General features: G+C 46.3%; 1 protein-coding gene across 16 annotated transcripts in view; it reads right to left on the bottom strand.

Moving 5' to 3' along the window:
* The window catches only part of ATP11C (ATPase phospholipid transporting 11C (ATP11C blood group)), a 169,397-nt gene extending 163,877 nt beyond the window's left edge, over nucleotides 1-5,520 (bottom strand). For 7 of the 16 annotated variants that reach the window (XR_015158413.1, XR_015158412.1, XR_015158414.1 and 4 more), the window contains exon 1: nucleotides 4,587-4,787. Coding sequence is in view for 9 of the 16 variants with exons in the window: in XM_086386514.1 (XP_086242640.1) it covers nucleotides 4,587-4,613 (27 nt within the window). In the remaining 7 variants the exon portion in view is untranslated. Of the gene's footprint in view, nucleotides 1-4,586; nucleotides 4,788-5,075 lie in introns of those variants that run through there. The other 9 variants (XM_086386516.1, XM_086386520.1, XM_086386523.1 and 6 more) reach the window with 5 other exon arrangements.
* Nucleotides 5,521-13,825: the final 8,305 nt, after the last annotated feature.

Below are 13,825 nucleotides of genomic sequence, written 5' to 3'. Positions count from 1 at the left end.
ACCTTATGCAGTCAACTTCTTTCCAGTCCTGGGTGTCTTCGACAGATACAACATTTTCTATATGATGATATTACTATATGCTGCATTCTTTATGGAGCCAAAACAGTTTGAGAGCTACTAGAATCAAAGAGATAAGTTTTTTCCCAGTATTTCAACTCGAAACTTAAGCTTTTATATGTCAATGATCTAGAAATTCACACCTAGTTAATATCATTCTCTGACAGGCTAGTTAAATAGCATCCACCTGGCCAAGTCCCCTGAACTACTTTATCAAGTAATGTCTTGTTTGTTAGCATGAAATAAGTGAATAAGCCAAATGGGGGGAATTCTTGTTGTTTAGATTCTCATTAAACCTTTCAACTCATGTGAAAATGCTAGTGTAATCACTATGAAACTCACGAAGAGTAAAAGATAGAATGAAAGTCCCTGATGCTTAAGTCTCAATTAGTCCAAACTTCCAATTAAACATTCTTTTAAAGGAAAGTAAATTGTACAGAAAAAACTACCATTGTTTATTTTATTTATGGAGACTGGAGATGTTGACTGGGAATAGGCTATATCGTTTTTATTATACTCTCAGACATCCCAACTCTTAAATCTTTTAAGACATCCCCTACATACCTAAATCCGAAAATCCTACACCAAATCCACCAATTTCTTTCTACCACAAAATTGTCAGGAGAAAAGTCATAATTCATCAAAAAGGAAATACAACTTTTTAATGGCAAAGACATCAAGGCTGTGTCTTTAGAAAATGCAATGAATCACTATTTCTTTTAGCTCAAGCTAAAGAACTTTCCCTTATGGCAGAAAGTGAAGAGGAACTAAAAAGCCTCTTGATGAAAGTGAAAGAGGAGGGTGAAAAAGTTGGCTTAAAGCTCAACATTCAGAAAACGAAGATCATGGCATCTGGTCCCATCACTTCATGGGAAATAGATGGGGAAACAGTGGAAACAGTGTCAGACTTTATTTTGGGGGGCTCCAAAATCACTGCAGATGGTGACTGCACCCATGAAATTAAAAGACACTTACACCTTGGAAGGAAAGTTATGACCAACCTAGATAGCATATTAAAAAGCAGAGACATTACTTTGTCAACAAACGTCCATCTAGTCAAGTGGTCATGTATGGATGTGAGAGTTGGACTGTGAAGAAAGCTGAGCGCTGGAGAATTGATGCTTTTGAATTGTGGTGTTGGAGAAGACTCTTGAGAGTCCCATGGGCTGCAAGGAGATCCAACCAGTCCATTCTAAAGGAGATCAGTCCTGGGTGTTCTTTGGAAGGAATGATGCTAAAGCTGAAACTCCAGTACTTTGGCCACCTCATGTGAAGAGTTGACTCATTGGAAAAGACTCTGATGCTGGGAGGGATTGGGGGCAGGAGGAAAAGGGGACGACAGAGGATGAGATGGCTGGATGGCATCATGGTCTCAATGGACGTGAGTCTGAGTTGGTGATGGACAGGGAGGCCTGGCGTGCTGAAATTCATGGGGTCACAAAGAGTCAGACACAACTGAGCGACTGACCTGAACTGAAAGAACTTTCTCTTTCAAAACTGGAGAACCTGGGCCTGGAGAAATAAATGGCATTTTTAAAATGATTCGGCATATACTGCTGCTGCTGCTGCTGCTGCTGCTGCTAAGTCACTTCAGTCGTGTCCGACTCTGTGCAACCCCATAGACGGCAGCCCACCAGGCTCCCCTGTCCCTGGGATTCTCCAGGCAAGAATACTGGAGTGGGTTGCCATTTCCTTCTCCAATGCATGAAAGTGAAAAGTGAAAGTGAAGTCGCTCAGTCGTGTCCGACTCTTAGCGACCCCATGGACTACAGCCTACCAGGCTCCTCCATCCATGGGATTTTCCAGGCAAGAGTACTGGAGTGGGTTGCCACTGCCTTCTCTACTGAGCTGTAAAAGATGATAGTACTTCCCATGTTAGGTTTAAAATCTAAGTGAAAGTTGCTCAGTCGTGTCTGACTCTTTGCAACCCCACGGACTATACAGTCCATGGAATTCTCCAGGCCAGAATACTGGGTAGCCTTTCCCTTCTCCAGGGAATCTTCCCAACCCAGGGATCGAACTCAGGTCTCCTGCACTGCAGGCCAATTCTTTACCAGCTGACCCACAAGGGAAGCCCCTAAAATGTAAAGCCCTGTCCTAACATGTAGTAGCTAGTTTTCAGTGACCAAGAACTACAATCAACATCACTGGAATTTATATCACATTCAAAGTCAAATTCAGATGTACACAGGTACACAAGAAAAACACTTAATTTTGAAAGGAATTCATAGCCCCATCTCCAAAATATAAAAGCACACAACTTAGACTACATCTATATTGCTGTGCAAGACAAAGACAAACCTAAATCTTTAGTTGTATCCTTCTAGTGATGTAAATGGGAGTGCCACTCAGTCTCTACCAAGAAAAAGATGAGGACAGCATTTTGCTTACTGACTAGGGGAGCTAAAAACCGCCCCCCACCAATTATTTCTGAAGTCATTCTTTAGCAGTATTTGATAGTATATTTCACATTCCGTCCAAGGGTTTGCAAATTAATTCCTTGCCCTAGGCCTAGGGCTCAGATACAACTCCTGAGAAGCTTTCAGTTCACTGCACTGGTAGAAATTCTGGAGAGTTAACCAGAGTCATGGTTGCTCAGGAAAATGTGAGCAGTCGAGTATTCCAGCCGAAACAATGAGGTCAAAGCTCCTTTCAGTGTAAGTATATTCTCTGCAGAGATCTTGGACGGGGATGCAAAGTACTAGCCTCAAAACCTGCAGGCTGGCACCTCAACAACTGCTGCAAATTCTACTGCATGCCCTGCCTTCCCCAGCCAGCACTGCTTCCTTACTAGACTCAAACAACACAGACCACTCTGAGCAAAAGAAAGATGAAGGGGGCTTTTAGACTGATATTTTTAGACTGGTTGTTTGGTTTCAAATGTTCAAATCCTTAAAAAAGGGGGGGGGGATGTCATCATCTCAATGTTGAGCTACCGAATATATTACAAACCACAGTCCAGTTGTTTTCCAGTATAAGAATGCCATGTGAAAAGATTATCCTCTTTCCAAATATTACAATTAGTCCTCTTTGTCACCTTTCCTTTTCTAACACCCCCAAACAACACTCAGGATCACAAGAATCTACATGAAATAGAACTATGAAGCACAATGCTTTTTTACCTTCTCAGGCTAAATGTGAGAAACCAATTTTAGTCACTTGCTTTAGCAAAGCATACAGTACAAGCCAATTCCTACGGATTTCAAAATCCTGATAGGCACAACCTCTATTGCTGTGCCACAGGTAAACCTGCTCCAATTTCATAAGACATGCCTCTGGTGAGGTAAACCTTTAGAAAAACATTAACAGCACTCTTGTGATAATAATAGCCTAGAAGGGGACATACAATTACTTCGTTTAGCCAGGGTACATTTGTGAAAGTTTCAAATGCAGAAAAAATAACGAGAGCAAATTCATCCGATGCGTGAAAAATACTAGCAATGCTTCGATTACGAATAATTGCAGGAAAACAGCCAAACCGACAAGTTCTTTAACAGAGCACTCAACCATTTCTCCTAAGGCCAGAAAAAACATTTATTGACGAATCCTTCCTTTCACATTACTGGCAGAAATAAAATCCTATTCCCGCCACCTCATCTTGCAATTAAGGAAGTTGCTACTAATAGCAGCATAGAAGTAGATGGTCCCGGTTTCACTCCATTCTTCACGTACCATCTAGGAGTGAACAGGTTACTCAAGAAAGTCAGTAATCGGTTTTCCGGGTGCCAAACTCCCTCGGCAATAAAATTCCCTTTTCTGGGGATCGGGGAGGCGGGGGTCGACGTGGACTGAGGAGTCCAGCCGCAGCTCGCCTCCTCCCCCGGGTCAGGGTCTGGGGCGTTCGGGGCTCGGCGAGGCTTCAGCCCCGGCGCTCGCCTGGCAGCGACGGTGCAGCCTCCTCGCGTCTCCACCTCGACTCAGCCCACCCCGACGACCGCCCTCGCTTTTATTAAACCCTCAAGGTGAGAGGTTCAGGCTGGGTCTCCAAAGTTTGCCCGGCCTCGGGTGAGCAGCCGGCCAAGCCCCGGGCCAGGCTGAGGCCGGCCCCAGCCGCCCACCCCTCAGCCCCCAGGGCTTTTTTGGACCACGGTGACAGGTCTAGGTTTACCTCCATGTGCTCCTGGCATAGGAAACAAAAGAAAGCAACCTCCCTGATAATAAAACGCCATCTTCGAGTAACTGGCACACCGAGGGACCCCTGGGTCGGAAACCCCCGGGGGTCCCCCACCATCCAGCTCGGAGGGCGCCCCCCACCCCCAGTCCGAGGCAGTTTGTAAGGAACAGCCCAGGGAAGCTCCGGATAAATGGGCCGGGGTCGGGGTGGGGTGGCGGGGTGCTCCGAGAGCCTTATCTGACTCCCCACCCCGACCGCCCCGGGCAGCGTCATTTCAGTGAAAATGTAAGAGCGGGCGCCGCTGGTGTCTCCCAGAGACGCACTCTTCCCCTCAGGAAACTGTTCTGAAGGACCGGGCGAAGGGGCTGGCGAGCAAGCGAACCGACACGCGGGGAGCCGCAGCGAGTGTACTTACAAAACGATTTAAGCTCCGGCGGAACATCGCGTCGAAGGCTGCCGGTCGCCGTGCTGGACTCTACTGGGCTGTCTGAGAAGGCGCCGTCCACACACGACACTGCGGCGTGGGCCGGCGGCGCGAAACGGTCGGCGAGGCTCGCGGCCCCGCCAACCGCCGGCCCTCCGAACTCCCCCCGCCCCCCTCGGCCCCCGCCCCACCTCACTCACCCCCCCGCCCCGCCCCGCGCCGGGGGCGGTGGCCCCGCCTCTCCCGCAGCAGCCCGTGGAGATAGCGAGCCGAACGCGCGGGGGAGGGATGGCGGAGGAGCGCTAGGCTCCTCCCGCGGGAGGGGGACGCCCAGAGCTCTCCACCAGCGCCGGGCTCGGAACCCCGCCGTCTGCACTCTTCCCTGCCGCGGAGCCACCGCCCGCTTTTCCGCGGTCAGCCCGCGTGCGCCCGCCCCGCTCGCGGCCACGGGGGACCCTCCCGAGGCGCCCCGCGCCTCACCTCGCCTCAGCCCGACACTACTTCCCTGGCTCGTGCGGAAGCCGCAGCCTACCCTGCCCCGGCCCTAATTCGTCCGCCGCTCCGCTTCGCTCACAGCCCCTCCTCGGTCCGCGGCAGCCGCGCCGGCCGTCCCGCACTCGGGCCGGGGAGCCACGGTGCAGCCTGCCGGCCCGCCCCGAACCCGCCAGGCAACCGGGCTCCCCGCTCCCGGCGGGGCGGAGCCGGGCTTTGCGTGAGGAGCCGGGACCGGCGGGGCGCTGTGGAGACCCCAGCGCGGGCGGGGCGCGGGCTGGGGGACTAATTATAAGAGCCCCCCTCCTCGTGTGCCGAGGCGCGGATCTCCCCACTACCCTCGCTTCACTCAGCTACCTACGCGCCTTTCCCTCCTCAGGTTTTTTCTTGTCCTGTCTCCCCACCTAAACCATCTCACTTCCACTTTCTCTCTGAGGTTGTAAAGTCAGGCTTTGTGTCGCCGCTGCTGCGCAGCGGGGCGGGATTTCCCTGCCACCCCCAAGCCCCCCCCTTCCCGCCTATACCCCAAGCCCCTCCCTCTAGCCCCGCCCATTCGCTTCTCGCAGAGCATCCTGGGAGTTGTAGTCCCTCCATGCCTCCGATTCCGCCTAGTACCGTAGGCTGGGAGCTCCCCCATTCGCCCGCTCTGGGTTTGCCCAGAGGGTTGAAGGAGGAAGTGGCTGAGACCTCAGGGCTGAACCGCGGTTCTCGGCTCGGGTTGGAAGTGGAGGCCACTAGCGCTCTTTAGATTCCCCGCGGTGGGAAATGTGAAAAGGATCGGTGAGGCAAAGCCACGAATGCCCGGAACCTTCCCTGGGACGCGAAAAATTGTGCACCAGGAAACGCTCTACCCCCTCGGCTCCTAGTTTAGAATTGGAGTTTGCGAAACTTTAAACATTACGTAGGAAAGCCGAAGCTAAAATTGCCTTGAGACTGGCCATCCCAACGCCCACGTCGCTCGGTTTGCACCGCCCTTTAACGGCGTGCCCCGAGGCTGCTGGAGCAGAATGTAGATTCCTCTGCAAAAGTAAAGAAGAAATTAGTCGAAGGAGATCAGAGGCATTAATAGGAGCCTCCGCCGCGGCACCGTCTCCTGCCAGCGAAGCGCTGGGGACAGGGCCAGCTGCACCGCGGGCCTCCCCTGGGGGTCGTGAAGGGCCTTTAATGCTGGGCACGGGCACTTCTCCTTTCCCCTCTGGGGTTTAGATCCATTTCAACAGATCTTTCCTGGGCATTTTCTTTGTACTCGGCTGTGTTAGGGGCTGGATACAGCGAATTCTGAAAAGACCTCCCCAGCGTGGGGCGGGGGAGGGGTGCCCCACTGTGGTAAGGGGCTACTCACCTGCAAAAACAGCAGGTTAGAAAGTCCTGACTGCTAGATGAGAGGCTTCAAGTGCTGAGAGCACCGGTGCACCTCAAAAGGGGGTCTGGGAAGCTTTCTCGAAAGCACTGGAGGTTAAACTGGACCTTGCTATGTGAGAAGGCTTTAGAAGGAGCGCCGTGGGCAAAGTCCAGGGTGGAGGGAGGGGTCAGCGGGGACGTGCCAGATGATCTAAGAAAAACAACACACACTCTGGGCAGATGCCCAGGATGTGTGCGCAGGCATGGCTCCGAGAGAACTCGAAAACCCATTCAGTTCAGTTCAGTCACTCAGTCGTGTCTGACTCTTTGGGACCCCATGAATCACAGCTCACCAGGCCTCCCTGTCCATCACCAACTCCCGGAGTTCACTCAAACTCACGTCCATAGAGTTGGTGATGCCATCCAGCCATCTCATCCTCTGTTGTCCCCTTCTCCTCCTGCCCCAATCCCTCCTAGCATCAGGGTCTTTTCCAATGAGTCAACTCTTCACATGAGGTGGCCAAAGTATCAGAGTTTCAGCTTTAGCATCAGTCCTTCCAATGAACACCCAGGACTGATCTTCTTGAGAATGGACTGGTTGGATCTCCTTGCAGTCCAAGGGACTCTCCAGAGTCTTCTCCAGCACCACAGTTCAAAAGAATGAATTCTCCAGCACTCAGCTTTCTTCACAGTCCAACTTTCACAATCCATACATGACCACTGGAAAAACCATAGCCTTGACTAGATGGACGTTTATTGGCAAAGTAATGTCTCTGCTTTTTAATATGCTATCTAGGTTGGTCATAACCTTCCTTCCAAGGAGTAACCCTCTTTTAATTTCATGGGTGCAGTCACCACCTGCAGTGATTTTGGAGCCCAGAAACGTAAAGTCTGACACTGTTTCCACTGTTTCCCCATCTATTTCCCATGAAGTGATGGGACCAGATGCCATGATCTTCGTTTTCTGAATGTTGAGCTTTAAGCCAACTTTTTCACCCTCCTCTTTCACTTTCATCAAGAGGCTTTTTAGTTCGTCTTCACTTTCTGCCATAAGGGTGGTGTCATCTGCATATCTGAGGTTATTGATATTTCTCCCGGCAATCTTGATTCCAGCTTGTGCTTCTTCTAGCTCAGAGTTTCTCATGATGTACTCTGAATATAAGTTAAGTAAGCAGGGTGACAATATACAGCCTTGATGTACTCCTTTTCCTATTTGGAACCAGTCTGTTGTTCATGTCCAATTCTAACTGTTGCTTTCTGACCTGCATACAGGTTTCTCAAGAGGCAGGTCAGGTGGTCTGGTATTCCCATCTCTTTCAGAATATTCCACAGTTTATTGTGATCCACACAGTCAATAAAGCAGAAATAGATGTTTTTTTGCAACTCTCTTGCTTTTTCCATGATCCAGTGGATGTTGGCAATTTGATCTCTGCTTTCTCTGCCTTTTCTAAAACCAGCTTGAACATCAGGAAGTTCATGGTTCACGTATTGCTGAAGCCTGGCTTGGAGAATTTTGAGCATTACTTTACTAGCGTGTGAGATGAGTGCAATTGTGTGGTAGTTTGGGCATTCTTTGGCATTGCCTTTCTTTGGGATTGGAATGAAAACTGACTTTTTCCAGTCCTGTGGCCACTGCTGAGTTTTCCAAGTTTGCTGGCATACTGAGTGCAGCACTTTCACAGCATCATCTTTCAGGATATGAAATAGCTCAACTGGAATTCCATCACCTCCACTAGCTTTGTTCATAGTGATGCTTTCTAAGGCCCACTTGACTTTACATTCCAGGATGTCTGGTTGTAGGTCAGTGATCGCTTTCTAAGGCCCACTTGACTTTACATTCCAGGATGTCTGGCTGTAGGTCAGTGATCACACCATCGTGATTATCTTGGTCATGAAGCTCTTTTTTGTACAGTTCTTCTGTGTATTCTTGGCACCTCTTCTTAATATCTTCTGCTTCTGTTAGGTCCATACCATTTCTGTCCTTTATCGAGCCCATATTTGCATGAAATGTTCCCTTGGTATCTCTAATTTTCTTGAAGAGATCTCTAGTCTTTCCCATTCTGTTGTTTTCCTCTATTTCTTTGCATTGATCACTAAGGAAGGCTTTCTTATCTCTCCTTGCTATTCTTTGGAACTCTGCACTCAGATGCTTATATCTTTCCTTTTCTCCTTTGCTTTTCGCTTCTCTTCTTTTCACAGCTATTTGTAAAGCCTCCCCAGACAGCCATTTTGCTTTTTGCATTTCTTTTCCATGGGGCTGGTCTTGATCCCTGTCTCCTGTACAATGTCATCAACCTCTATACATAGTTCATCAGGCACTCTATCAGATCTAGTCCCTTAAATCTATTTCTCACTTCCACTGTATAATCATAAGGGATTTGGTTTAGGTCATACCTGAATGGTCTACTGGTTTTGCCTACTTTCTTCAATTTAAGTCTGAATTTGGCACTCAGGAGTTCATGATCTGAGCCACAGTCAGCTCCCGGTCTTGTTTTTGTTGACTGTATAGAGCTTCTCCATCTTTGGCTGCAAAGAATATAATCAATCTGATTTTGATGTTGACCATCTGGTGATGTCCATGTGTAGAATCTTCTCTTGTGTGGTTGGAAGAGAGTGTTTGTTATGACCAGTGCATTCTCTTGGTAAAACTCTGTTAGCCTTTGTCCTGCTTCATTCCGTACTCCAAGGCCAAATTTGCCTGTTACTCCAGGTGTTTCTTGACTTCCTACTTTTGCATTCCCCATTAGGATCTTCAGAAACACCTGGGAAGTCTGCACTTGATAGTGTGAGCCACTAGTAGCCCGTCCTCATTGCCTTAAGTGCAGGGCACATAAGGTAGGTTCCCAAACTGTCCTGGTTGCCTAGAAGTAAAACCGTCCATTTCCACTTCTTTCTCTATTGTGGTTCCTTGCATTTACTTACCCTTGAGGCCATGTCTAATGATTTTTAAGATTTATGTTAGATGTCTATTAATCTGCTGTTGTTTAGTCCCTCAGTCCCCGCCAGGCTCCTCTGTCCATGGGATTTTCTGGACAAGAATACCGGAGTAGGTTGTCATTTCCTTCTCCAGGAGATCTTCCCAACCCAGGGATCTAACCTGTGTCTCCTGCATTGGCAGGGTTATTCTTTAACACTAAACCACCTGGGAAGCCCAATCAGATATTAGGATATTTTGTTATATTGGCAAAATGGATCTTAGATTTTGGTCTCTAATATTTCAAAGGTGTATTTTCAAATAGAAAAGGTTTTGCTGACTACTTTTGTTGAGGAGAATGACTAACGTAATTTAATACACTTATTGTTTGTTGAATACCTACTATGTGGCAGGCACTGTTCTAGATATTGACTGGAATTTGTGGGTTGAAGAGGTTGTTGTCAATTGTTCTAGGCAAAGTGTAGAATCCTTATCAATAAGAGACATTGTTATCAGTGAAATAGGTAATAGAAAATGAATTTAGACATTTGGATATGCAAGTGCTTACTAGTAAATAATAAGTAATATCTTTCCATATGCAATTTGTGAAATAAATTTTAAAAATGTACTTAGCTTATAGATTCAAACAGACCAACTTAAAAAACTTTAGAGAACTGGATATTGGTTTTCGGTGTTCTCTCACACATCATTGTGTGAGTATTTTCTCATATACCATTGCCATTTTGTCCAGCTTAAAAACAAACCTTTTAGGATCTCCCAAGATATAGAAATATTGTTGGTCAAATTTTCATTTGTTACTGTAATTCCACCGTCTCTCCCTCATCTTCCTAGTTTGTTGCATCACAACACCTATATTCATGGGTCCAGACTAATTTGCTTGACTATAAAAATGCAATCCCACAAAAATCAAATATGCTCAGCAAAACCTGCAGTTTATGCAAGGTAGTTTCTTTCCGTATCCAAGTGCAACCTGAATAAGAGTTACTCTCACACACATTCAGATTACTTTGTGAGTTTTTGGGTTTTTTTTAGACAAGAAGAAATTATTTTTGTTCTTTTCAGTGCCTCTTCACAGCTTCCAAAGAAGACCCAGGTGTTGTAGGAAGCTGTTGTCAATGGCTATGAAAAGCAGACCATCAGCCAGCATTTTCATTCGGCCAGTTCCATAAACAGAACTGCAAAAACTAACTTCCGGCTGTCTGAACTGTCAGACCCCATGGTATATAACACCAACTCTCATGGTGCCTCAGCTGACTGCAGCTGAAGCCCCAGGCTCCTTGTAGGCAGGAGTTCAGAGGAAGCAGTCTCCTGTCCTTTTTACCATCTCAACTTGACTAGAGCTAGTGCATGCCGTCCCAGAAACGGAAGGGAAACTGTTCTTCCTTGACCGTTTCAATTCTGCTGCCCTATTTCTGTGCAAGCCCCTCGGTCGCTTCAACCCCTCAGAAATCTCACCATGGCAAGTGGGTAGACCATCCAGTGGGGACCGGAGGCTGTCCAGGCTTGGGAAGGAGGGAGGCAAACTGCTTCTGGGATCAATTGGTTGGTCAGCAATTCGGGGATTCAGCAGGAGGGTGAGGAGGAGCGGGAGGAGGAGTCCCCTCCTCCATCTAATACTAAAAAAAAAAAAAAGGAAAAAAAAATTGAAGCTGTTATATGAGCATGCCTATCACTGCCATCAGCAAGTTAAAGAAATTCCAAGGTTTCTGCTGAGCTTTTGAAAGTACCTCACAAGACTACCTTTTGCCCATCTGAAATTTTGTTCTCCCTTACAAAGCTGCCCTTAACGTTTCCTTGAAACCAGTTTTACCCGTATCTTTCTAACTCTTGGCCCTCCCCAGTCCATTCCCCACCCTGCAATCATAGAAATCTTTAGAAGGCAAATCAGATAAAATCATTCCCCTGCTTATGACTTTTCAGTAGCTTCTCATTGGTTTCAGGATAAGGCTCAGATCTTGCCTGGACCTCAGCTTCAAGGCTCTGAATTCTCTAACCCCTGTTTTCCTTTCTAGCTCCTGGTGAGCCTTCTTTCCCCATGATGCACCAAGCTCCATCCTCTCCACTGGCTGCCTTTTATTCCTTGAGTTCCCAAAGTTCCTTTTCCCCTGAGAGCCTTTGCACTTGCAACCATCTCCGCAGGAATGCTTTCATAGCCTTTGCAATTTGTCTTTCAGATTTCAGCTTAAATGTCACTTTGTCAGATGAGATCAGGGTTCCCTGTTATAGTGCTCCAAATAGCCCATATTAATTACATTGAGGATACTGTACTGACAAATGAGGTTAGTAATCATGGAGAACAGAAGTCCAAGGGGATTGTGGATGATCTAATATTGTGTTGCTTTTAAGAAAGGGGAAGTAGATGTATTCTAGTAATCATGATATCAAAGGCACACACAGTTCTAGAACCGACTGTTAAAAGGATAGGGTATTTTATTTTAGTGGAGGGGAAAAGGCAATCACAAGTAGCTACAGTGAATTCACTGGGATATAGTTTGGCCTTCAAGATTCTGAGAAAACTCTTTTGTAGGATGAAGGGAAAGTAAATTGGAAAGGATGGTGTTGTAAGAGGTCTAAATATTTATCTTCCATAATAAGATGGCAATAAGTATTTATCTAAAAATGGAAAGATCAAGAACCATCAGTATAAGGACATTATTTAGAAATATGAAAGTAAATGTTAGAGAAAACAGTTAAGATTATTGAAAGTGGTTGCTTTCCTAGTACAGATCAGAAGTTAGGCAAGATGGAGTAGGGGTCTGCTCTTTTGCTTAAGAAGTCTTATTAATCTATTCAAGTTTTTAACTATGAATATGTATTACTTTAAAAAATAAAATTAACAAGAAGAGTAAACAGCATTTTGAATGGGCAGAAAGAAAGGAGAGCATTCAAGCCAAGAGAAACAGCAAAGATATGAAGCAGTAAGTAAACCTCTCTAGGGGAGCAGTGAAAGATAATTCAATAACTATCATTTATTGAACCCTTGCTGTGTGCCAGGCGCTGTGCAAAACACGTTGTACACATTACCTCATTTATTCTCATTAACCCCATAATGTACCCTTACTATCCTCATTTTATAGATAAAAAAATTGAGAGGTTAGGGAACATGCCCAAAGTCAGAGCTTGACAATTGCAGAGCAAAGAGTCAAACAGGTCTCCTCATGTGACTCCTCATCCATACCCTCAATCACGACATTTTGAAAGCATAATTGACAAGGTTTCATCACTGATGTAATTTATGGAACAAAGGAGGGAGGTGAATCCAAAATGACTCTAAAGAATTCAGGCTCAGTGAGTGGAAGAATGATGTTTATTCATTTGTTCATTTCAACAAATATTTACTGACTGTTGATTACATCCAAGCAGTGTGAAGGACCTATAGTAATGTACCTGAAAAGTGTGATCCCTGCTCTTACAGGGCTCATCATCAGGCTCATCATCAGTCACACATTGGAAAATCATTCAGAGGGAACATCAGTAGAGAAAATTATGAGTCATTTTAACTGTGTTGAAGTAACAATAGAATGCTCTAATACAAATATCTAGTATGCATTTAAAACGTGGTTTTAGAGGTTGGAGTAAGATGCTTTAAACCTCAAAAGTTTACCCCTGGTCAAGGGAAATCAGAACTGAGGAGAGCTATTTCATTTAATGCTTCAGAAATCCTGCATGAGCTTTAAGAATGCAGTTTCAGTCGTGGTTGGGCTGGAAGCCAGATGGCAGGAGTTTATAGATGTAACCCATTCATTTACAAAGCTCAATGGTAGAAGAAGAAAAAAAAATATTATATTGAATACAATTGTTAGGAGGACCATCAGGATTAAGCACTACCCCCGCCCCAAACTAAAGGAGACATAAACATGTTTAAAAACAGAGAGGGGAACAGACTTTGTGGACACAAGGTGGAAAGGAGAAGGTGGGACGAATTAAGAGAGTATCGTTGAAACATACACATTACTATATTTAAAATTAGATAGCTGTACGATGCAAAGAGCTCAAATCTGGTGCTCTGTGACAACCTAGAGAGGTAGGATGGGGTGGGTGGTGGGAGGGAGGCTCCAGAGAAAGGGGACTACGTACACCTATAGCTGATTCATGTTGATGTATGGCAGAAACCAAAACAATATTGTAAAGCAATTTAGTTCAGTTGCTCAGTTGTGTCGGATTCTTTGTGACCCCATGGACTACAGCATGCCAGGCATCCCTGTCCATCACCAACTCCTGGAGTTTGCTCAAACTCATGTCCATTGAGTCAGTGATGCCATCCAACCATCTTTGTTGTTCCCTTCTCTTCCCACCTTCAATCTTTCCCAGCATCAGGGTCTTTTCCAGTGAGTCAGCTCTTCACATCAGGCGGCCAAAGTATTGGAGTTTCAGCTTAAGCATCAGTCCTTCCAATGAATATTCAGGACTGATTTCCTTTAGGATGGACTGGTTGGATCTCCTTGCACTCCAAGGGACTCTC

The sequence above is a fragment of the Bos grunniens genome, chromosome X, assembly GCF_055505025.1.
Source record: "Bos grunniens cultivar Pamir isolate PY7600 chromosome X, Bosgru_T2T1.0, whole genome shotgun sequence".
NCBI classification, from domain to species: Eukaryota; Metazoa; Chordata; class Mammalia; order Artiodactyla; family Bovidae; genus Bos; species Bos grunniens.
This window is presented reverse-complemented; position numbering and strand designations above follow the sequence as displayed.